Source organism: Neltuma alba, unplaced genomic scaffold (genome assembly GCF_004799145.2).
Source record: "Neltuma alba isolate B1F8T4 unplaced genomic scaffold, ASM479914v2 tig00006741_pilon, whole genome shotgun sequence".
NCBI classification, from domain to species: Eukaryota; Viridiplantae; Streptophyta; class Magnoliopsida; order Fabales; family Fabaceae; genus Neltuma; species Neltuma alba.
Genome location: NW_021634568.1, coordinates 56602 through 80779, shown reverse-complemented (window position 1 = coordinate 80779; position 24178 = coordinate 56602). Strand labels below are relative to the sequence as shown.

Genomic DNA, 24178 nt, shown 5'->3' with positions numbered 1-24178 from the left:
TTCGGTGCGTCGCCCGTAGCAAGAATGTGCAAGCGTGTGAAGTGTGTGCCACTGTCATTTTTTTAGCCAGTTCTCCTTTTCCGTCATTATTATTTCCCGTTTGGGGAGCTTAATTAATCTTGCGTCAAAACATTTTTGCGGAAAGGAAAAAATCACTTAGCAACCAACTTGGGCTAAGTAAATGATTTATGAAAACCCCACTTGCGTGCAATGCATTAAAAGATATCGCTCTCGTTCTCGATATGGACAGTGTTAATTTTATCCGGAAACATGGCGTTTTTTATACATCATAAATATAAGTACTAGATATGAATAGGAGAAGAAACCGAGGATAGCTAGCTGCAGGTTATGGCTTATGCAGGGCTTTCCTCAGACGGCATTCTGTCTTTTGGGCCATCAGAGTTCATGTGGATAAATTGTGAGCCTTTCTGGACATAATCAATCCCCAAATTAAAATGACATTAACGTAACGATAACTCGTCGGAGCTATATTATTATTTTTTGAGAGAAAAAACAAACAAACACACACACACACACAATTTGATGAGTTATGCATCACAGAAACCAAATGTATATATTAATTCTACATATTTGAATCTAATAATTAATAAAACATATATAGATACTGAGGAGTAAGGACAAAGGTTGAAGAAGGGTGAGATAAGGAGGTAAAGGATATCAGAGACGTCGATCTTTTGAAATGGCAAGTCGTTATCAAACGATGGGAACAAATCCAGCGCAGAATCTTGGACGTGGTCCTCATTTCTGAGCTCATGATGATCATATAGTCTGCAGCAAGAGGCATTATATTTGTGGGTTTATTGCCGCTTAGAATATAAATACATTGGATTGGGTATGTTTGCCTTTTGTTGGAAATCCACCGTTGTCTGTATATGCCTCAATCGTATCCAAGTAGTATGTGTATATTGTTTAATTTCAGAATATATTTGCTGCCCTAAGATCGCTCAGCAAGAACACAGAAGACTGCCATTCGTCTTCTCAACGGCTGAACAGATTTCACATATACACACATGCGTGATCGAGTTAATTTGTTCATTTCAAGTTCTTCCTTTTATACTTTCCATGATCTTAACCTCTCTCTCTCTCTACCCCCATCCATTCGCTCCTTTTGGTCTTTGGTTTCTTTCATTTTGGTAGCATGCCCCGTGGCCATACCCCTATGGCATTGGCACAAAAAGATAACATGTTAAATCATTACCACTCGCTTTCAAGCTGAAAAAAAAGTAATAACAATAAAAATTATAATAAGGGATTGAGGGGATATCTTCACGAGGGCGAGAGAGAAATGCCATGGAGATGTAATTTTAATTTTAAAAATGAAATTGATAAAACCGATCCAGAATAAGACGTGATGTGACAGAAGGATCTCTTATTCCCTACAAGTCCATAGTCATTTAGAAAGACTCGACTCGCTTTCAGAAAGCAAATTCAAATATAAAGACAAAATATTCAATGGAGATGCATCAGGATCACAGCCGAAACGGGTAGTATAAATGCGGTATGAGTTTTTACTGAGTAATTTACTCCCACCAAAGACGGGTCATGGATCTTACGTTCTCATATGAAAAGGAGCGGACATACTTGTGGCTATGTGGATATATATATATATATATATTCTGATATAGAGTTGAAGGTAAATAAAAGGGCTTATAATCTTCAACCTCGACAAGCAGACCAGGTTGCGGCCGCACCAAACATTCAACAACACGCACGGACAACACTGGAGGAAGCTTTGCTTAATTATTTGTCAATGTCGTAGCTCCACATTCGAGGCACTCGATCGTTTGGCTTCCCCGTTGCAAAGATTCCAGGCTCAAGTCAAGGCTCCCCCTCTAGCGCCGAAGCTTCTAGACCTACGGGCTCTGCTATTTTAATTAAAAATATCACTACTGAGAAAATAGTTTCGGTTTGGTATTAAGTTCGATCACTATCAATCACCCACCACAGTCAGGTCTGCATCGGAGCAAAGCTTTTGGGCAACCAAAAAAAAAAAACATCTATTCGTTATTAAAATATAATCATATTCATTGGGTTTAGTGAATGTACTATACTAGAAAGACAGTCACAGATTTCAGTATTTAATTATTTGAATACAAACCAAATCATAATTTTAAAAATAATTCTACGATATATGAAATAGGTAAAACACTTTTGACTTCCGTAAATTGCTCAAACCCTAATCACTGGGCCAAGGGAAGGGCAACCACGTCATGTTTAAATTTCACGACTCATTAATTCTCACTCCTCCCTGATTTGTATATGTATATAGGCATATTGTGTTAACCTAAGTGTCAAACGGAAGATTTTATTCAAATGTCTAATCAGAATAAAATTATTAGATAAACATGGAATTTATTTATCAGTCTTGCTTAATTTAATGGCTTTAATCAATCAGGTTGGCATCATTCTCTTGTATGATGGATCTATACGTCAACCGCTACATGCCTGGGCTCAGAGTACCTTAATCGGTGCAATCGCAAAGAAGCAAGCAGTGATGAAATGAAACAAAATAAGCAGAGGCATGCAACAAATTAAAAATCCGCTCCTCAATCAATTGCTGCAAAGAAGCCTCGACGCCTCACTGCTCATCTCAGATAATTAATTACACAGTTACGATAAACACACATCATCGCTGTTCACAAAATATACTCACTGGTACATATCTGTTGCGGTGATATGTTTTCCAATTGAGACAGAGACAGACGCTAGAGGGCTTGTAGTTGTCAAGGGCTTTGGGGAAGCCAATCCGGGATGCTCACTTTGAGACGATGATCGATTTTGTCCCCCCCCCCCCCCAAAAAAAAGTAATAGCTTGTGAGATGATGATGACCAAAATGCGAGAGAACCCTCTGGCTCTGGGTCCGACGACATTAAATTAAGTTGAATGTCAAGGAAAAGCGGGACCAAGCCTCCTTAGCTTCTTAGCTCGGTGTTACCGCATTTTTGTGGCCCCCCATTAATTGCACTTCGGGTCATTTCCCAATCCGACGTTGGTCCCTTTCTGTGCTCTCACTTATAAAAAATGAATGACTTTCTCAAACTACCTTATCCTTAATTTTTCCCTTCACATATTCTAAATCGTACGTACATCTTTTGTTGGTAATCTTCTCTGGTTCTTGCTTTTGTTCCTTTTTGTCTTATTGATTCCATCACTTTCAATGGGCCTCGGCCTGCATAAGCTTGTCCTTTTAACACACACGGCGTGCTAAAATGGGCCTAACATGAGGCCCAGTCTCGTTGCAGGTAACCAGAGTTATTTATTACGCGCGCCAATTTGGGGGCTGAATATTTCCTTGCTTTCCAGACTTGGTAAATGCTTATCCCCATCTATGGCGCTGCTTCAGGAAATTTGCACAGTTCCTTCAAAACATCTTCATGTTTTCAACCCATGACGCTTACCTTCTAGATCTGTAATGTTGGACATTGTTTAATGAGAGGGATGCTCAACGCAATATATTCGTACTCCAGGAGTGTTGGAAGATATATTGCCTCTCTTTGAAAATCTGAAATTTTTTCCTCTTGTACTATATCTTTTTGGTGTTGCGTTGGACAAACGATTGTCGTTATTAAAATGATGATGATGATGGCAATGTTTTTTTTTTTTTGGAATTATTGTATTATAATAAAATCTGTTGCTCTTTTGTTCTGCTGTGTTGTATATTTAGGTTTTACTGAAGTGTTGTCTGGTGATATTCATGTCACATTTTCTGCATTGTTTTGGGAGTTAGAACCTTAACTCTAGGGTCTACGTACTAACTTTTGCCATACCTTGGCTAACTGTCTAATTAAAAAATTCCATATTCAAGTAGGTAGAACCGAAGGTGAAATATTCTTCTTCTCTCCTTTCAAAAGTCTAGTCAGAGTGGACTCCTCCCAAGCACTTGATGTAACTGATTTGGTCCCCCGCCCCCCAACCGGGCGGGGGGTTCTGCAGTTCCATGTTAAAGTGAGGAGGGATCTTTAACCCAGAAAAAGAGGAGGGGGTTGTTTTTCTTTTTGCCTTTTCTTCTTTGCAAATCCATTCCCAAGTACAAAACCAATGATTACTACCGTAGTCAGTAACTTGTTAAAATAGTTAGAAAACCAACACTTCTATGCTTGAGATCACATACTCCAGTCTGCTGTTCTCATCAATATTTAGCAACACTCTGGTTTCAAGTGCTTGTATTTCAATTTTCTATCCTTCTTTAGGGCGTAGAAGTTTCGCAGTTTGCAGCATCCCCTACCATTTAAATTACCATTCAACTGCGGTCACGTTTCCTTGACCAAAAAGCAGATTTAGATATTGACCTTTTAATGCCTTCCAAGTTTTGTGTTGTCACCTGCCACGAGCTCATCCAGTACATGCTGACGCACCTTTTCTGTCATCACAATAAAGCCCTCTAGGCTAAAGCTCTGTTCAGCTTTCAGGATAAAGTACTCAGATTTTCGCTCACTTGGGAGAAACATGGCAGATAATTAGATACATGTCCGTAGACAGGAACTCCTTTTAGGGCTTTAGTCCAATTTCAATTCACTTTGAATTGAATAGCCTACTTGCAAGCAGTGGCAGTAGATAAAGTATAAATCTGATAAAAATGGTACTTACTGGTGACTGGAGTGAGCTCATTATAGTATAACTGGGGCTCACACACTTGCCATGTTAAGCATTCAATATACAGAAGATCTGGATGGCAAGACTTTAAGGGAATTAAAGAGGCTGGCTAGAGTTGGTTGGCTTTCTTGTTGCTACGTTGGCTATACATCCTTGTCGCAGATTGAGTTGCCAACAAGATCTGCTTCTTCCGGCTTTGAATGATGCGACCCTTCGTGTTTCCCTTGGAATCAAGAATTGAAGATGTCAACCCTGCTTGGATGGTCATCCATGACCTTTCAAAGAAATCAATGTTTGTCCTGCTGACTGGGTTATCCACTGCTCTCAAGATATATACGTGCACTTCCTAACATTGAAATTGAATATTCCCTCCTTTGACAGCGTTTTAAAATATGCAGAAGATTCTAAAGAGTTGGTCTATTTTCCATTTCTTGAAATCTTCTTAAAACATAATTTCATTTATTTCAACTGGGCACCAGTCAATCTGAAATGTTGGAAAAATTAGTCATTACAAACAAGCATCTAATTAAGAACTAGTTGTCTGTATCCTTATTGCCTGAAAACACTATCTGGTCTCCTTTCAACACCAGCGAGTGATCTCCGGGATGTGTGTGTGTGTGTGCATATATATTAATATCAAGATAAAGACACCATGGAGACGATTCCTTTTGAAAATGTTTGATGGCCTTATTGAATCATTGCAACCTACCTCTCTTGACGGGTTTAATTACGAAGAAAGCAGCAAGCTCGCAGCCTTGTTATATATGGCATCGGTGCATGCATTACTGTGAATGAATACTGATGAAATAAAATAAATGTATGTGTACTTTTAGCAGCAAGCTAGCGAGTGGATATGTAATAAGCCAACGTTTAATGCTAACATTGGAAAACGCACCATGTCTATGCAAAATTTCAATTCTCATAATATTATCCCTGAAGAGCATTAAACCAACTGCCCCTCCTCATTCAGACCATTCTAATTATTGTAAGTCGATCAAATCCCGATGCCTATATTTTTTCCACCATATCCCTGCCGTTCAAAACCTTCTGGCCATGTATGGGACCAGAATTCGGTTTCTCTGCAGCGCTAGCTAATTCTCAGAATGAATTCATAATGTAAGCCCATAAATATATTCAATAAAATTCTACCATGGTTCCTCATCAGAAATGATGAAGAAAGTTACTCTAGCTAACATCAAAAAGTGAAAAATATTAAGGCTTCTTTGTACAGTTGGATGACACAAGCACGCGTAATGGAAATCTCCTGATGAGTCGACAGAGCAAAGATTTGTCCAAACTAGTGACCACGTGGGCAACTTAGAACTCACGAGGCTTGCGAGAAAAGTGAAACATGGGTGAGTTGGGCTTCACAGAACGCGCCCCATTCCAGATCTCAGTGAAAGCCTTGACGATAACCCCGTGGTGGCACGGCGAATTGAGAAGAAGAAAGCATCTCAGAAGCTCTCTAAGATCATCCTTGGAGTAAATCTCGTTCTCCAGTATCATTTGGAGCATGGAGTGCCTGAAGTCCAAATAAGGGTCGTTGGAATCTTTCTCCACCGCCACGCCTTCGCCTCCCACCCTGCCCAAACCCCTCACGGTCTTCGGCGCCCTCCCGCTGCTTTCGCCATTGGAAAACTGCGAAGAGCTGCCGTAAGGAGAGAATGTGGCGGCGGTGTCATCGTTGTCCCAGGAGCTTGAAGAAGAATAGGGGCGGAGTCGGAGCTTTTGGTTAGTGGGCTTGCGAGGCTTCGGCTTGGGATGGAGTATGTGAGAAATCTTGGGTCTCCTGCAGTTGCTGCAGCCTAGGTCGATGGACACGGAGCTGAAAAGAAGCTGCTTTCTGGAGCTAGACATTGCTGAGTGATCGATCATGAGAAACAGAGCATGAAAGTAAATGAAGGAGACCGAAGGAAGATGAGCTTGGGGCAAGGGTACAGGTAATATGAATTGACGTGAGGTTTGGGGGGGGGGGATCGTATAAATATATGCTACGTACGGTGATTGTTTTCCCTGAGGAAAAGTTGATCAGGGCCGCCGATTTATGAGAGAGAAACGAGTGCGCTGGACAACCGTCCGATCACGTGTGCATGATGAGTCAGAGTCAAAGTTAATACTACTACTTACTTGAAGCACCCGTGGATAATTACGCGGGTAACTGGTGGCATTATAGCTTATGAGAATGAGATTTGAATTTGATTAATTAATGTCTTAATAAGGTGTACTTTAGCCATGAATTAAATATGAGATTAGGAAGATCCCACACGGGCTTCGAGCTGACATGACAGGGAGGACGAATTATAATACGGACGCAGGAATGCACCATAAAAAAATTGAACCACTTGATTTTGTGCCCAATTTTCAACCATTTTGCGTGGGATATGAGATTTGGCCTACCTGTATGAGCTGACGTGGATTTTTATTTTCTTCTTGAATTTTGTGAGTTAATTACTTCAACTTGCTCCCCTCTCATAATCTGAGAATCTTTCCAGTATCTCTTCGTTTTCTTTTCTATTTTTTTCTCACGACATGCAAAGATCGTCTAATTTTCCCTATTGTCAAGTCCTTGTTTTCAAAGAACTTGGGAACTTTTGGGGAAAAAAATTATGAAACGTGATATATGTTTTGAATCGTGAGTCGGATGAATATGGGTTGACCGTTTAGGGGTGTATGTGGGATAATGGCCAAGGCATTTGTCGTTTTAAAATTTGAAAGGTGAAATTAAGTTGTTTGTGAATCAAGAATAATTAGTCATGTAGCACGTGTCTGTGAAACAATAGCCAAGAAATGTGCGCTTTCTGAGATTTAAAATTGACATCTGGGTTGTTCCTAAATCAAGGATCAGACATAAAGAATCATGCCTGGTATAAGTTCTCTCTTGATTTGGAAGGATTGTCAGCCAACTATTGCAATTTGCGACTAACGCTAATGCACTGAATTATGGAGGCATAGTGTTAAACCGGTCCCCCTGCACACACATCATTAAATTTGTACGATATAAACTTAGAAGTAACCTTTGCAAGAATTATCTATACATCTATATGTGTGTCTGTGTGTGTCCTTAAAATCAAGTAATTACATTAAAATGACGGCAAGGGTGTGAATATTTTTCTCCCAACAATGATGTGACAGAAGTGCATGACATAATTAAGAAGTCACGACCTTGTGCATAAGAAGGTATATACTATATACTTATGAGGATGCCAGCGGGGGAATGGATATGAAATACACTGAAATGAAGATGTTGGCAAGGGGGAATAGCAGAATAAAGGGGAAGAGTTATGAGAAGGAAAGAATGAAGTTAAAATGGTAAGAATGGTGCGTATGGGCATGATGAATTAGTTATGAGAAGGCACATGTTTGTCTGGGGGGAGAAAGCAACGAGTTTCTTGAAAGGGAGGGGTTGCGTGGTTGCAAGTAGAGATGGAAGCTTAAACATCGGGGGAAGCAGAAAGGGCATAAGTGTGTCGGGGTTGGGAGATTGAGGCAGGCGCCCATAAAACTAAAAGGCAAACGTGAGCTGCACTGATGAAGCGTGCCATGGCTTTTACCCCGTCAGGCCATGAAATTGCTGATCACTAATTATTACTCCACCACCAACCATTCTTCAGACTTGCGTTTTACGCCACACTATGCCATCATCCCCTCTCTTGTCCTGAGAGCTCAGGCCTAAGTTTGGACTTTGCTCGTGTTCCGTTAATATCTGGATTGGGTAGTCCCGGTAACCCCATCATAATTCTGTCCCGTCTTGGCCCAAATACCCCGTTCCAGTAGCTTCATGGCCCGCCTCATCCGTTTCTCCCCCTTATCTCTTTCATCTTAAAACGTATTGTTATAGCCTACTTTATTGTTATTAATTTTTTTTTAGTAATTATATTTTTAATTTGGGATTTCATAACAATTATCCCTTTACATATAGAGTATAAATGTAACTCTTTTGAGCATTTGTCCCTGTTCACACTTCACATGGCATTTCACCTTAAATTAGCCTTAGGTGGTTTAAATGTGAAAAATTTTAATTCCTTATTGTAACATATTCCAATGACGACTTACATGCATTTTTCATTGTTACTTCTCGGTTCTAGTAGGAAATTCTATCGTCTAAACTTTAAAGTAACTATGTGTGACAGTCCATTTAGTGTTCCTTAATAAAATGGATGATGGAATCACTGAGCCTTTCGGCCCCTTATCTAAAACTTCATTCTCGAGTAATTAATTTCTCATGAGATAACGTTTTAAATTTTAAAAACAATTGATGACTGACTGTCTGACGTGTACCCAAAAAAAAAAATCGTTTCGACGTTTTCATAGGGAGGGAAATTTTTCGTTGGCCATTTAATTACAAACCTAGAAAAGTTTGACTATGTCCGTAACACGTAAGGGGGAAGAAACATAAGGCGCAGGTTATGGATTACAAATACTACCTCCGCTACTTGAGAGCTAGATAATTAATTTAGAGAGATTAAAAAAATTAGTTAAATTAGTTATTTGTAATAATATGTGTTGACTTTCTTAAATTATCTTTATTTAATCATGTATATTATAACTATACTTAGGTGAAAATACCTTACAACTAATAAGAATTTTCTTAAGAACACATGATAAATTTGAAAGACAACGTAAATTAGGGTTTTATATTTATCATCCTCAATAAGATTTTATATTTAGAAGTGGTAGTACCAGTAACAGAATATCCATCAATTGGGATGGAAGATTGTGAGACTTGAACAGGCTTGGCGGTTAGTTAATCTGTGGATCGATAGGAAACACCTTCTTCGCAATTACCCACAAAAACAAGCACATGGCGGTCTTGTTCCAGCACAACGATTCTGAGCTTCTGACCCAGGCGCCCCGGCCGATCAATCGAAATCTCCATGGCTTATTTGCTCTACCTATTAATTAATCACTCAGTCCTCAGTGGGATGATCGCAATACCAACTAATCCTCACGTTCTCATCTATTATTTTGACCCGTCCATGTATATTTAATTTGGGAAGTTTTCGGTGTTATTTTCCTGGTCGGACTCTGTCTCTGATTTTTCTTTTTTGATCAAGCTCTGTCTCTGATTTTTATTCCTCCTGTCCACACCGTATATGGCGTTTTTCCCTCCCTTGACTCCTCTTAATTAAAAATATAAATTTAATTTATTATTTTGTCCTTCTATACCCCTCTAGTCTTATTTATAGGATGGATAGAAGATATTTTTTGTCCTATTTATAGGGCACTGAGAGAAATTTTTTGTACAAATATATAATTTCAACTTCCATTTATTATTGTATTGGCTTTATTTATATGAGGTATAATATCTATTAAAATAAGTTAAAGTTGAAAAGTTATTGAATTTTAAACGAGAGTTAATAAAATTTAAGATTTTTCTTAGTCTATATAAAACATATTAAAAGTGACTTATAAGTAGAATAAAAAAAGACATAACTAATGAGACGTGTTTTGCGATTTGCGAGTTTAGTTGGGTGAGGTTGACCCATCAAGAGTAGCACGTACCTTGCTTGTTCACGTCCGGCATAAACGAGTATCTTTTAAAACCCAGTTACATTGTTTAAGGGGGAAAAAAACTAATAAAGAAAAAATAGAGTTTGTATCAGATAGGAGTTGTATTATAATATTATCTGTATGAAATAAGCCATGACGTGTATCATTTTTCCATGACCTGACAGACGATAATTATAGGAAGGAGCGTCGAGGTTCGTTGACGCATTACGCTAATTGGGGGCGATTGGTTGGAAACATTAAGAAGTCAAAATCTGGCTAATTAATTACCGTCATCGAAAATGAAAATTTGATTACGTGATGTAAAAACCCTCGCTACTGTGAGATCGGTCGAATTGGAGATCTCACCAACATTCACCTACCAAACTGGTCGTTGAAAAGTGAAAGGTAAAATTAGCAGACTCGCTTGATTCTTCTTATATCACGCCTGTTCTTGCGTGAGCCGATCAATAAATAACAAGATTATTATTTGAAAGAGATCACTCTTAATCATTCAGCAAGGCATAATATTTGTACTTTGTAGAGATAAAAAAGAAGGAAACGACCGTGTATTACTGCACTAGCCGCCCCTCATGTTCGAGAAGATATATACATAGAATCTCCAATATAGTCCACGCTGCATCGACTCTTTTTTTTTTTTTTTTAATGGGTGGGGGGTGGCTCAGGTCAGGAGGTCAGAAATCCGCTATTAGTAATAAAAACAAAAATATCTCGGTGGCAGTACAATTAGGAGGATATAATGATATAACAAATTTGGGTATGGGAGATTCACCGAAAGAAAGAAAGAGTGGGCATGGGATAACAAATGGAGGCTGACGAGTAGAGGATTATGAATATAAGAGGTAAGTATTACCTCTGATTTTAATTATAAAATCTCGTTTATAATTTATGAATAGAATTTTATGATTAGGGCCAGAGATAATATATGAATATGAGGACGTATGAGGGGTGGTTTGGTGATGAAACCATTAAAAACATAGATAGTGATCGATGAAACAAAAAAGGTTGGCTAGAATCATTAGAAACCGTTAAACTACCGCATGTACTATGGTTTTGTGATTAGTTACATCATTGGAAACAGCCCTGCCCACTCCAGCATGTTTGTTCAACCACACAATGTGCCATTCTGACGTTTTTGGTCACGGTTGCCCACTTAGCTTCAATCCCTCTCGCCTACATATAGCTCGGCTTCGTCTCAGTCAATGGGACTATTTAATTCATATCTAAAGAGAAGAATTATAATGAGATTTAAAAAAAAACTAATTATTAAAAAGTCACAGTAACAATGCAAACAGTCTACAATGATAAGTTGTACAAATAATAATTTTTAGAATTTATTTTGAAATAATTTTTCTTTTTTAGACCTGATTGTAATTCTCTCTGTCTAAGGTCACGTTAATATGCATCGAAATGTCCATTATATCCTTTCCTTCCATCTCATTCACATCCCCTCGGCCTTCAACGCCTCCATTAAGTAATCTCTTGTTTTTAACTAATGAAAAAGCTAAAGAAAAAACAAAAAGGTCGTCGCTTGTTGAAGGTCCCACACATTATAAAGACATCGAGCCCGGGTCGCTAAACAACCGGTCTCCTCTTATTAAACAGTCGTAATAGGGGTAACGAGAAAAAACCAACCAGTCCCAGGTCAATGATATGAATATCCGCAACGCCAATCCATTTCCCCATTACCGTGCTCTCAGTTTGCGTGTTCGGTACTAATCATTTATTGAATTGAATTGAATTGAGTAGAAAGGGTCGTGTATTTCCAAAAGATTCACGCCTATACTTTTCCCTCCAATGAAATGGATCGCCTCCCCCTCAACTTTTTATTCACGACCCCCATAAGTTATCTCCACAATCATTCTTCACCTCCACGCCCAAATGTTCTGCCAACTTAGCCTCGGCACATGGTCAGGCAACTCGTTCAGCTCTCTAGTCTCCGCCTTAATTTTCTTTTAGAGAGAGAGAGAGAGAGAGATAGGGCTTGACTGGGTATAATTATATAATAATAACGCATTTAAAATTCTTTAATGGAAACAAGCAGCCTTGATTGTTTTGTTCCTAATTTAATGTTGGAAGCGTCTTCATGGAAGTATGTCAGAAAGCGAACAATTATTTACCAAAGAAAACGGTAGATTCAACCAACATCAACAAGACTATTTTATATAATTAAGCGCATTAATCCATTTGACTTACTCCGCTTTTGTTCAAACTTACAAATACTTTTCTAATGCTGAAAGGACGTAAAAGAATTTTCAATTCACTATTTCCAGCGGTCAAAATGACGGAACTGACCTTTCTCCGAACCTAAACCGCCACCTGGAAATTGTCAGACCGTTTCAAAAACCATCCCCATAAAACCAGACGGGGAGTTGCTTGCGTCCAAAAATAAAGAGAAGCGTCCGCGCCAAGAAATCCCTCCTCTTCTTTCTGATTTTTCTTTAAACAATTTTAAAAAGTAAAGAAAGAATCATCCTCTGTTTCTGTCCTAGTATAATTGCACCTCTCTTTATATATATATATATATATATATCGAACTTTTCGTTGCTTCGGATCACATGCTTCTTGCTTAAATATTGTTTCATCTTGCTTCGAAGATTGATCTTCTCAGCGAATCATCCTCATCCATTTTTATATTTCTTTTCTTTCAATCTTTTGTTCCGTAGGCTCTGACTATTTCTACCTTGGAATCCCATACCCAGTCATTTGATTGCTGAATTGCCATAGTCGAACTGTTATTGTTGAGGAAGCCCCTCTCTCCCTCTTGCTCTTCTGCAGAAAGTTGCCATTAGCGATCTTGCAGTTTCGGAAATTTTTAACGCTTGGCCCTTCACAATTTTGACGCGTTGCTTTACTTTCAGAGTTCAAACGGTTGGCTTTGAAAATGTTGGGAGAATTCATTACTAAAAGTCTTATGTACGTATGCTCTCCCCGAGCACGATTCCTTACAGTTATTTTGATATTTGATCTTGCATTCTTAGATTCGTCGATTATCTGGATTTCAGATTGCTTCTTGGATATGCTTACCCCGGCTTTAAATGCTACCAGACCATAGAGAGAAACAGGGTCCAGAATGAGGAGCTTCGGTTCTGGTGTCAATACTGGTAAGAGATAGGGGTCCTTCTTCTTCAGCCCGTCCTCGATTGATTGCTGTCAAATATATGACTTTCAGTTTTGCATTCAAATGTCTTATGTTGTGGGATCACAATTGGACTAGTTAGAATAAAGAAGGAATTCCCAGCCCTTTCTGTTTAGCTGGGAATAAATTGCGCAAAGAAAGATGAATAATGAATTAGAGATTTCATTTATTAATCGTTTCACCAGAAGGGTTATCTATTTCGCGATGACCAATCCGGAATCAATACCCTGCGATGCAGAGCAAATATTTATTTAACATTGGATTCTTTGGTCCAAAAGGGGCAGGGGGAATAACATTAAACCCCGTAAAAAATAACCTCACATCGGATTCACAGAATCACAAAGAAAGACGAGAAAGATGCAATAGTGCTGTTAATTTTGATCAGCGAATTCGATATGAATGAAGTTCTAACGCATGAATGGCTTCGCAGGGTTCTTGTGGCATTTCTCACAGTTGTGGAAGCCGTTGCCGACATATTTATTTCCTGGTATGTGTACGATGCAATTTTTCCCCTTTTTGTTAACTGTCGGATGCAATTACTGGCATAATATTGGAAGCCAGTAATCTAGTTTGGGTAGTAAATTAACGCTGAACTCTTTTCTTAAAGGGTGCCCATGTACGGAGAGTTGAAGTTGGCTCTTTTCATTTACTTGTGGTATCCAAAAACCAAGGTAAGAAAATAGCGGAAACAGGGTGAGAGATTTGTCGCTTTCTCTTTCACGCGCTTTTGACATCCACATTGATTTTCATAAACAAGGAAAGCTGAGATGAGAAGTCACACACTTAACAACAGTACGATTGTTACTTTATTACAGGGAACGGGAGTTATTTATGATGCAGTGTTGCGACCTTATGTAACAAGCCATGAGAGTGATATTGAGAATAAGTTGCTTGAGTGGAGAGCTAGGATTTGGGATTTGGCGGTATTTTACTTACAAAACTGCTCAGAATTCGGCCAGTCAGCATTTTTGCAAGTTCTCGAGTACTTTGTTGATCAGTCTAAAAAATTTAGGGGCAACAGCACAACTAAGGTGAAATCCTTTCTTCAGTTCTCAATCGTGCCTCAAATTGATTAGTCTGTCATCCTTAAAAAAAGTTCGAATTAGGTTTCTCAGGAGCTATTTTGTAATTGCAGAAAAATGATAAGCATGGTGAAAGCGCGGCGCAGTACCCTCGTCCAAAAGGATCGCCCTTTTTTGCCAACAGGAAGCACAAGTAGCCACCATCTTGGTCGGAGTGACTCAAAAAACCGAGCACTAGGGAGTTCGGAGACACCTAATTGTGAAACTGTTCAAGGTTCGTTTGGATTCTGTAACTCGAAGTCTCGAACCTCTACGTGAGGATGACCCTCAGCCAAATTCGCGCTCGAATCCGGCGCTCGAATCCACAAATCCAAAAATTACACATATTTGAGAACTGTTTAGGAAAAAAATTGTATTTTGTACATAGTCACATTAATTCCCCCACCATCTTATTCGTTCTTTGGTCGAAGTTATTAACTTCCATTGCCATGCTTTGCCCCTTCTTTTTCCTTCATTTTGAAACAACGATAGCAAAGTGACCAGTCTGAGTTTCGATTAATGGGATCATTCGTTCGTTCAGCACAGAAAATAGGAGACAACTAATGAATTTCGAAATTACAGCAGCAATGAAAGTTCTATTTGTTTAGACCAGACAAAACGAAATTAAACGAATACCCCCCATGATTCTGTGACTTTATTGCGATTGGGGCCAGATTGCCCGAGATATCCGAAGAAAAATCCAGGAAATACCAGAAATTAGGCGGCGATAAAAGAAGTTGAGATAAGGCAGGAAGTGACGGAGGAAGCATGAGGAGGACGAGCCGGTAGGGGAAGAAGACATTGGCTGGAGGTAAGCCCAAGCGGCTTGCTTGACAAGGCGATTGCGAATGGAGATGTCGTAGCCGAACACAGAGACGGAAGGAGGTGGAGTGGCGGATGGGAGTAAATCTCTGAGAGAAGTGTAGGACACGAAAGAAGATGATCCGCGCGAGAGCTGGTCCAAGTCTGACGAGGATGGCGGCGCCCGCACGATGTCGTTTGGGAGAGCGTCGAAGCTCGAACGCTGAAGTCGCGTGGCGGCAGGGACGGTGAGTTTCTTAGGCAGGACGACGGATGTGGCTATGGAGTTCCGGCGGCGGAGGGTCGTTGTCGATGATTCCAGAGTGAGAGTGGTGGTGATAGCGTCCTCCATGATTGGATCTCTCCCGAGCCAGAATTTGGAACTACCAAGCCTCCAGTATTAAAATATGGATGAAAACTGGGGAGCTACGCACGCTCCCTGTATATATATTTTTTCCAACGGAAATTCTCATCTTTTTTTGGACATGTTTTGTCTTTATCTTTAATAATATGAGGTGGCTCTGTGTCATGTGGCCTCGACCAATGGCTTTTCGATGGAAATAAAATGATTTTAAGCTGACAAGTTAAATTTTTGAACAATTTTATAATTAAAATTTTTTGTATATATAGTTTTAATTTTCTTGATCAGAAAATAGTTTTACTTTTGACTTTTCAGGTGGAATTGTTTCTTAATTCTCGTCCTTTTTAACCTTACTCTTGCTGCCATGGACAATGACTACAGTTATTTTCATGCTCTGTTATTTATAGTTTATATGGTTATGATTACTCGCGGCAAAAAAAAAAAAAAGGTTATGATTACTCGGTGGCCAGTCGTATTCAATAATTCAGGCAAAAAAAAGGTCGTGTTCAGTAATATTGGCGGTGAATGAATTACAGAATAATATCAATATCAAATTAATATTAGTAAAATACTCTCTAGTTATAAATATAAAACTTATTTTATAATATAAATCACACTGTAGAATAAATTTTATCTTTAGAATTAGAAGGGGTATCAATTTAATATTGGCAAATCCCAGGGTCTTTATTATCTAAGTCTGTATGGTAGACAAAGCAAAACAAAATATTCTTAAAAATCATGTACCTTTAGAAGAATTGCAATGTATGTTCTTGGAACATCCTGAATTAAGGTCTGCCAATAGATATAAAACTCATAAAAGGCATACCATTTTATCTTTTGCAATAAATCCATCTTCCCATCTCACCGTATCTAACATTACACAGAGTATGTTAAAAGGTGACTCAATTTTTATAGATTCATTTTATTGTTGTTATTTTGGAGATTATTGCATAACAAGAATATTTGAAACGATTGATTGTTAGTGTCAACAAAATTCAACATTCATTGTATGTAAAAATATCTGCTTAATGAAAAACAAAAAATGTTGGATGAATCTCTTACACCAACACGGCAATACACTGCATATCTACATATGCATGACTTTTTTTATTATTGTGTCTGTACTCTTTTCATCAATTTATTAAAAGTTTATGAATTATCTTTTAAATTATGGCTTGGATAGATATGCATGTATGATTAATATACACACACGTCAACCAATTTTATTGTTAAAGTTTTAAATTATATGGCATTTAAATTCAGTATTAGTCTGTTTTAAGCTAAAATTTTACTAGCTACATTTAGTTGAAAGTTCTTTTCTTTAAATATGTTTTGTTTTTTTCCCCAAATGAACACACATGGTTTTCTTAATAACTGTGACTTCAATAAAATTTAAGTATCATTTAACAATAAAAAAGAAGAGATATTATTATATCTCTTACATATACTACTTCCGATTCTAATTATAAGACTTTGTTTGTAATTTACAAACGAGGTTTTATAATTAAAATCAGAGGTATTATTATTTGATTAATGTCGTATAAGTAAAACATTGAAATCTTGCTAATCTAATGTTAATAACAACTTTTCTTTTAATTTAAATGACTAGAATTGTTTTCATATGCTAAGCCTTATAAGAGGTTTCTTTATATACTTAAATCTGATAAGCTTGTTGTGCTTATTTCCAATGAAACGAGAACAAGTAGATTTTAAATTTGGGAATAAAATAAAAATTAAAAATTATTGAAATTAAAAAGCCTATTAACGAGTAAATAATAGATAAGAGTACACTTGTTGATTTTTTCTTTCATGCGTAACTCGTTCTTGTTTTTTTTTTTTCTATACCAAAAAGCAGATGCTTTTCAAACGATGCCATTGTTTTGTTTTATTTTGAAAATTCTATGGCTGACAGTTAATTTTTTTTAATCGATCTTTCTATACCAGTTTAACACTGTAATTCAGAAGGAATCTAAACTCATAACCTCTTAGTTAGTTCGCAGACAAAAAACTTAATTGAAAAAAAATGCTATTCGTCACTAAGCTATGCATTAAATTATACAATACAGAATTTTATAGTGGGAACACCGGCGGTGATCCAGCTGCCATAGGCAGTGTCCTGCTCGTCGTTGATGGGGTTCCAGCTAAAAATTTTTCCCAAGTATGTTTTTTTTTTGCCAACAAATTTTCCCTACCAGATAGAGGTATACAGCTATTATTTCAGATGAATTAAGTCGAGTAAATTTTCGTTATAAAGAAAGCCACAATTATTTTGAAATGAAGTTATTAAAAGAATATGTAATGTATAAATTCACTTCATAAAAAAAAAAGAAATTAAATTAAACAATTTATGAAATGCGATAGGATAGTCCATACCCCGACTCACCAACCAACCCTTGAACCGTCCTTTCTATCTTCTTACCCAACATTTCAGCCTCAGGCTTTGGGTAGCCATAGCGAGGGTGAGGCAGAGAAGGATCGAGAGAGAATTGTGAACTCAGCTCTACCAAATGGCCTCCTCAGCTGCCTCCGCTGCTATCCTCTCTTCGAACCCTACTCTATTCTCTCCCAAATTATCCTCTCCCTCCCTCTCTTTCTCCCCTTCCGTCCCCAAGTCCTTTGTTGGCCTTCGCAAACCCTCAATCTCTGCTCGCCCTCATTCCTTTTCCTCGAATCGCGCCTCCCATTCTAGGCGCAGCTTCGTTGTCAAGGCTTCTTCTGTAAGTGCTCTCTCTTTCCCCGTACTTAGCCGTTTCTCTTATTCTTGTCTGATTAATTGTGAAATTTGCACTGTTGACTTGGAACACCGCACACTTGATTATTGCGTTTCTCGTCTTACACATCGTTCGTCTTAAATAGTACTACATTGCGTGATAAATAACTCTTCAACGTGAAATTTCCCTACCTCTATGGATTTGTTTCTTAGGGTATATTCTGCTCTGTGCTTTCTGCTCTTGTATATTTCCCGTGTTTTCATTAAACTATTGTCTAATGCCCCGCTGCGGGAGAACTGCAAAGCTAAGCATTCGTTTTTCTGTTGGCAGCATCTTAAAACTCATGGATAAATTTTCGGTCTTGTTCCGTTGAAATACTAATTAGTCATAAGTCATAACAATAAGGAATTAAGGAATTTCGATGGTCTGGATTTCCAACGTCTTTGTAGTGAGAAACATAAGGGGACTAGAGTAAAAGTGTAAATAGTGTCATTTTCCTTTCTTTCTACCCACTTGGTCGTATTCTGTTTTCTCTCAATCTCTCTTGTATTTAAAAACATTTAAAAAGTTTTTAACTAAAAATATCTGAATCCTAATCCGGGTGAGAGTGCTGTAAAGGAATCAAGTATTTCAAGCACTTGGCGAAACACTACGATGTGTCAGATGCTTGGGATATTTGAGCATCTAATATCGCAAAATCTAGGATGTTTCTTTGATGCGCTGGGAGAATCAACTTTAACCATTGACTGCAATAACTTCCGCGATAAAACTGAATCTCAAGTTTCCTGCATACTTTTTTCCTTGGCTTAACTCTTAAAGTGTGTGTTTTTTTCTTTTCATTTTACAGAGTGAAGTTCCACTTGTTGGAAACAAAGCACCAGATTTTGAAGCGGAGGCTGTTTTTGACCAAGAGTTTATCAATGTAGATGACACAGTTCTTCTTATGTCCTTTAATTATCAGTAGATTCTCTGCTTGTGAAGTCCTTTTTTTAATTCAATTGTTTATTGTACAATACCTTTTGAAAAGCGTCATGCTTAAATGTTTTTTATTCCAGGTCAAACTTTCTGATTACATTGGAAAGAAATATGTCATTCTCTTCTTCTACCCCTTGGACTTCACATTCGTTTGTCCAACAGGTTGTCACTATGCTAGAATGAGATTATTGAGATTGTAGTCAATGCTACAGCTTCTTTAATTCCCCTCTAATCTCTACTTCTCATTCACAGAAATCACTGCTTTCAGTGATCGGCATGCAGAGTTTGAGGCACTAAATACTGAGATATTGGGTGTTTCAGTTGACAGTGTGGTAGGTTAAATTGTCTTGTATAGTTCTTTATTATCTTCTTCAGCTAGTGGCTGTTATATTAGCTATTACAGAAAGTGAAAATGTTATTGTCCATATTAAATTAGCTGTCAAAGGAAGTGAGGGAAGTGGGAAAGACTATGCCCACTTACTGCCTCCAGAAACAAAGGAAAAGAAAAATAGCTACCAATAAGTTTCATAAAATATGTTGCACCCTTGACCTTATGTCCATAAATAGTAGGGTACATGCTTTAAGTTCATATTTATAATTTTATAGCGCATTTAGTTCTAGTTCCTGAATTTCTTTCTGCTTGATTAGTGGTTTTACTTTTATTATTGCAGTTCTCGCATCTTGCATGGGTTCAAACAGATAGAAAGTCGGGTGGTCTTGGGGATTTGAAGTATCCCCTGATATCTGATGTCACCAAATCAATTTCAAAATCATATGGCGTGCTGATTCCTGATCAGGTTTGTTTAGTCATTTTAAAATTGTTAGTACTGAGACTTGCTGAAATTTCAGAGCGCTCTCTCTCTCTCTGATTGCATGTCTTCTCTCCTAACAAACGTAGGAAGGGCCAATTATCTTTATAGCTTCTTGCAAGTGTTTAAAGAGGCATGAGTTTAGTTTCGTATAATTGCTATTTAAAGACCTCTTTATTCAAATCAAGTTCCTCTGTTTTTCTTGGGGGGAAAAAAATTGTACCGCGGGAAATCCTTTCCTCAAGGTGACTTTCGGAGCTTTACCTTTGATGCCCTATGGAATAACATATAAGATACTGCTTAGGTAAATCCATAGATGTATATATAGAAAGCATCTAGTTCTTATATGCTGTGAAATAGCTTTCATGCCACTTCTCTTGGCCTTGTGTTTCCAATGATCAGGGGATTGCGTTGAGAGGATTGTTCATTATTGACAAGGAAGGAATTATCCAGCATTCTACCATTAACAACCTGGCAATTGGTAGAAGTGTTGATGAGACTAAGAGAACACTGCAGGTAACTGCGCACTCAATTAAGACATCACCAAGATCGAACGATATTTATTTTATATAACCTACTTTCGGTTCATTTCTTATTCCCATCTCTCCATTCTCTAATTTCCTCTCTTCCCGTGCTGTGTATTTTTCTTGCAGGCCCTGCAGTATGTGCAGGAGAACCCAGATGAAGTTTGCCCTGCTGGGTGGAAGCCCGGTGAGAAGTCCATGAAACCAGACCCTAAACTTAGCAAGGAGTACTTCGCAGCTGTTTAGGCTGGGTGATAGTCAAGAGAAGACTTGAGAGTAGCAGTTATGAATCTGTAATGCGATGTAGAAGGGTTTTGTTTTTTCTGTAACACTTTGTCAAGTCCCGAAATTTGAGCTGCGGGTTGTGAATTAAGATAATAAATGCATGTTGGTGTGTCTGGATTTTTGAGCGAATTATGTGGCAACTTCACATTTTATTTCGAACGGAATCCGTGTACTATTATTTGCGTTTGAATGATTCAGTTTCCCACGTTGGAGCTCCAAGTAAGTTTTGGTTCCGTTATCGAGTTTAATTACTATCAATTCTTAACGTGAAAACCAATTGTTTAATTTGAGTAGATTAAGAAAGTTTATAAAGTTAATTATCTATAATAAAATAAATAAATATTAGAGATAAAGTGTATTGAGATTTTATATTCTTCCTATTCTAAATTGAGTTAGTATAAGGGTCTTATATTTAGAATCAGAAAAGTATTTAAAATTAAATTAAATATTAAATTAATTTTTATATTAAAGACTGGGTGCTACAGCCACGTCTTGACATTTTTTTTTTTGGTAATTGTGCTCGTTGCAAACATAAAACGCGGATGCTTGCCAATGGAGAAGCTAGACTGTTCCAGAAACGAGTAAAAAGCGAATCCATTTATTTATCTCCCCATTTCGGGCTGAGGTAAAGTGTTTACTTCGGGTGGGATCAACTTCTGGGCGGGGGCGCGTGGCAAGAAACATGTGGGTTACTAGTTGGCGAGGGAGAGGTTATCTCTATCCGTTCGTCATAGTTTTCTGTTGGTGCCCTGTGAGCAGCAAAAGGGGAGCATGTCACTGCACCAGTGGAGCGCGTGTCTTGGGGCAATTGATATCCTTAATGCAAGATGGACGAGAGAGTCATCAGTTCCGATAGCTCAACCCAGCAAATGCAATCATTATAATGTACTCAAATCCGGTCGGCGAAAGCGGGCAATAGGGAATGCCCAAATCCGCCTTTCTTCACTTCAATCAGCGGGCCTGAATATGACGAACCCTCCGCGACGGCCGAAACTGAAACCTTTATCCGCCTCACTTCCTGTTCCGCCACCGCTTGACCTCACCGAAGACAACGTGCGACAGGCCTTGATCGACGCCCGGGCGGAGCTTGGTCAGATCTTTGATGCTTCTGTCGGCATCACTGGTAATTTATTAGAGTGGGTGTGTGCTTACGTAATTCCATGGGCGTGTGTATTTATGGATTGAACGCAGAATTAAGAGTCGGGTGAATGAATTCATTCAGGTAAGGTTGAGCTGGCTGAACTGGACGGACCTTTCGTGAAGATTAGCCTCAAGGGTCGGTTTTGGCACAAGCGCTCCACTGTCCTCGCCAGAGTTGGTAATTATCTCAAGCAGAGGATTCCGGTGAGTCCCTTGTTCATCTTATGGTGTCTATATTAACCCTACCTCACAAAGCCAATTCATCTATTTCATCGGCACAGCACAATTAACTAGAGTGAGAGGCTTCACAATTTCATAATTTGTTTCCTTTGTGCTTTCTTTCAGGAGATATTGGAGGTTGATATTGAAGATGAGAAACAACTGGATGATAGTCCTGAGAATTTTTGAGTTAGTGCCCCACTCTCTTGTGTTTCTGCTTATCCTGCTCTTTCGCGCCCATTTGCTAACTAAAAGTGATTGGTGCATTTTGTGCGTTGCAAGAAAATTCCAACCGGGACATTTCCTGTGCTCAGGTTAGCTCGTCCTCGTCCATTCGTGGACTGAAGGCTGTTAGCTGGCGTTTGTTGGGAAATATTGAAAATTAGGGATATAGATTAGGATTGAGATTTAAAAGAATGTTTAGCATAAAAAATTATTTTTTATATAAGATTAGTCAAACCCATATAGACGGAATTGTGAAATATCATGAGCTGAAGTGGTATTCCTCAATACCACCTCTGTGGGTTTACCTAATTCAATATAATAAGCAATTACTTATTCTAAATATTATTTTAATGATTTTTTTAGTTACAATTCCAACACCTATTATTTATTTTCAATATTTCACACCAAACGGATATTAGAGTTTTCTGTTTTTTTGAAGTGGTGTCTCGTGAGAAATGATCGGATGTACTTCATTCATAAAATAACTCCTCATCCCTCCAAAGACAAATTCCACCGTAGCCTTACTTTTTCTTTACTTCGTAATTATTGGGATGAGGGGTTGAATCAGTCGTATTTCAATTTGATTGATTTCCTACAGAACCAAACATGCATCTGCTGGCTGCCAGTTGTTGGATGAGGGCGGAAGACTTCAAAGCAATAAAACTAATGAACCTTGAGAGTTAAATTGTGTGTTTCATTGCTGAGATTAGAGACCAAATTTTTGGTCGAGGAGTAAAGCTTTACTACACTAGCAGGAACAATATCACATGCGCCGACTGCCTAGCCAAGAATGGACATGAAGTTGGAGTCAAATAAAACTCTTTCAAGACGTACCAGAGGGTTGCACTGACTTTTTCCTCCGAGATAAGCCAAATGGCTATGCGTACTTGTTTTAAATGATTCGGGTTGTCCTTGTTTAACCCGCTTGATATTTTCCTGTCCTTTTTATTTTATCTTTGACTCAAGCTTAGGCTTGTCCTTATTTGTTCAAAAAATTGTGTGTTTCATGGCTTTCTGGTTGATGCCTCCTACAGGCCCTGGATTAACTTTTAAGAGACTAGAAATGGGCGTATTTTAAGAATCCCCGCCTCCAACACCTCCCCCCCAAAAAAAAAAATCATCGGCATGAAATATGAACTCGGAGAGCTGTATCATGGGCTTCGCGCGTCTCACAAGGAATTTGCAGAGGCAATGGAAACTATATGAAGATGTCACATTTTTCTGTATGCTCTTCAAAATGACATGAAAAAAGGATTGGTCAAAAGAGAGGCCCAATTAAAGGTCCAGGGGTGAAGGATCTTCTCATGGGCCTTGGGACCAACCCAAACACCACCTTATTCCTGAATCCTGATCATGTGATGTGAGGGGGTGGGATCACATTCACATGGGCGGTTGTGATAGCTGAAGGTGACGTTGGCACAGGAAGCGCGGTGCTGGATTGTCCCCTTCCGTACTTACGGCGTCCCTATCTTCCACCTCCGCCATCACCGGACACCCCCCCCCCCCATTTAAGTTGTCCTTCCATCTGTTTTGTCCCGCTCTTCCTAATTTGCTGCCTCAAAGCTACCTCTTCTCCCATTATTTACTATACCTACATTTTCATAATATTATTCTTCTTTAGCATAAAAACTAACAGTAATTATTTTCCCTAAACTAGTAATTTCTATATATTCCTGATAGACATTTTAAGGAAAAAGACAAAAAAATACCACTTGAATTTCATAATCCCCAAATAATCTGCTAAATTTGAGAAATCACAATTTGGTCTCAAGAGACCAAATTGAGATTATCATATTAAAAGAAAA

At 38.4% G+C, this 24178-nt stretch overlaps 5 protein-coding genes across 6 annotated transcripts; 3 read left to right on the top strand and 2 right to left on the bottom strand.

Annotated features, from left to right (window-relative positions):
• Nucleotides 1-5580: 5580 nt before the first annotated feature.
• On the bottom strand, nt 5581-6534 carry LOC114751023 (transcription repressor OFP6-like). The gene has a single exon (XM_028939686.1). It carries the CDS (start codon nt 6488-6490, stop codon nt 5933-5935), a length of 558 nt encoding a protein of 185 aa, XP_028795519.1. The 5' UTR covers nt 6491-6534; the 3' UTR covers nt 5581-5932.
• Nucleotides 6535-12536: 6002 nt separating this feature from the next.
• Nucleotides 12537-14798, top strand: LOC114751024 (HVA22-like protein i). Its single transcript, XM_028939687.1, has 6 exons — nt 12537-13039; nt 13129-13227; nt 13693-13749; nt 13870-13933; nt 14078-14293; nt 14398-14798. The coding sequence occupies exons 1-6, from the start codon at nt 13008-13010 to the stop codon at nt 14479-14481; spliced, it is 552 nt and encodes a 183-aa protein (XP_028795520.1). The 5' UTR covers nt 12537-13007; the 3' UTR covers nt 14482-14798.
• A 180-nt stretch (nt 14799-14978) lies between these two features.
• LOC114751068 (uncharacterized) lies at nt 14979-15476 on the bottom strand. Its single transcript, XM_028939733.1, has one exon. The coding sequence runs from the start codon at nt 15474-15476 to the stop codon at nt 14979-14981; it is 498 nt and encodes a 165-aa protein (XP_028795566.1).
• A 2402-nt stretch (nt 15477-17878) lies between these two features.
• On the top strand, nt 17879-20986 carry LOC114751022 (2-Cys peroxiredoxin BAS1, chloroplastic). 2 transcript variants are annotated; one of them, XM_028939685.1, is made up of 7 exons: nt 17879-18199; nt 19044-19118; nt 19252-19333; nt 19424-19503; nt 19843-19968; nt 20383-20496; nt 20634-20986. In XM_028939685.1, the coding sequence occupies exons 1-7, from the start codon at nt 17993-17995 to the stop codon at nt 20748-20750; spliced, it is 801 nt and encodes a 266-aa protein (XP_028795518.1). In that variant the 5' UTR covers nt 17879-17992; the 3' UTR covers nt 20751-20986. The 2 variants fall into 2 exon arrangements, with proteins under 2 accessions (XP_028795518.1, XP_028795517.1); XM_028939684.1 differs by having other exon boundaries at nt 17880-18202.
• Nucleotides 20987-21523: 537 nt separating this feature from the next.
• On the top strand, nt 21524-22675 carry LOC114751025 (uncharacterized). Its single transcript, XM_028939688.1, has 3 exons — nt 21524-21912; nt 22012-22133; nt 22275-22675. Exons 1-3 carry the CDS (start codon nt 21561-21563, stop codon nt 22335-22337), a joined length of 537 nt encoding a protein of 178 aa, XP_028795521.1. The 5' UTR covers nt 21524-21560; the 3' UTR covers nt 22338-22675.
• The last annotated feature ends 1503 nt before the right edge of the window (nt 22676-24178 follow it).

Excerpts from the sequence above, each read along its gene's own strand:
- LOC114751022 (XM_028939684.1), top strand. The coding sequence starts at position 17,993 with ATGGCCTCCTCAGCTGCCTCCGCTGCTATCCTCTCTTCGAACCCTACT. Across the intron at positions 19,119-19,251 it reads TTGACCAAGAGTTTATCAAT|GTCAAACTTTCTGATTACAT; the intron begins GTAGATGACACA and ends TTTTTATTCCAG. Across the intron at positions 19,969-20,382 it reads GCGTGCTGATTCCTGATCAG|GGGATTGCGTTGAGAGGATT; the intron begins GTTTGTTTAGTC and ends TCCAATGATCAG.
- LOC114751023 (XM_028939686.1), bottom strand. The coding sequence starts at position 6,490 with ATGATCGATCACTCAGCAATGTCTAGCTCCAGAAAGCAGCTTCTTTTC.
- LOC114751025 (XM_028939688.1), top strand. The coding sequence starts at position 21,561 with ATGTCACTGCACCAGTGGAGCGCGTGTCTTGGGGCAATTGATATCCTT. Across the intron at positions 21,913-22,011 it reads TGCTTCTGTCGGCATCACTG|GTAAGGTTGAGCTGGCTGAA; the intron begins GTAATTTATTAG and ends GAATTCATTCAG. Across the intron at positions 22,134-22,274 it reads ATCTCAAGCAGAGGATTCCG|GAGATATTGGAGGTTGATAT; the intron begins GTGAGTCCCTTG and ends GCTTTCTTTCAG.
- LOC114751068 (XM_028939733.1), bottom strand. The coding sequence starts at position 15,476 with ATGGAGGACGCTATCACCACCACTCTCACTCTGGAATCATCGACAACG.
- LOC114751024 (XM_028939687.1), top strand. The coding sequence starts at position 13,008 with ATGTTGGGAGAATTCATTACTAAAAGTCTTAT. Across the intron at positions 13,040-13,128 it reads TTCATTACTAAAAGTCTTAT|ATTGCTTCTTGGATATGCTT; the intron begins GTACGTATGCTC and ends TCTGGATTTCAG. Across the intron at positions 13,228-13,692 it reads CGGTTCTGGTGTCAATACTG|GGTTCTTGTGGCATTTCTCA; the intron begins GTAAGAGATAGG and ends ATGGCTTCGCAG.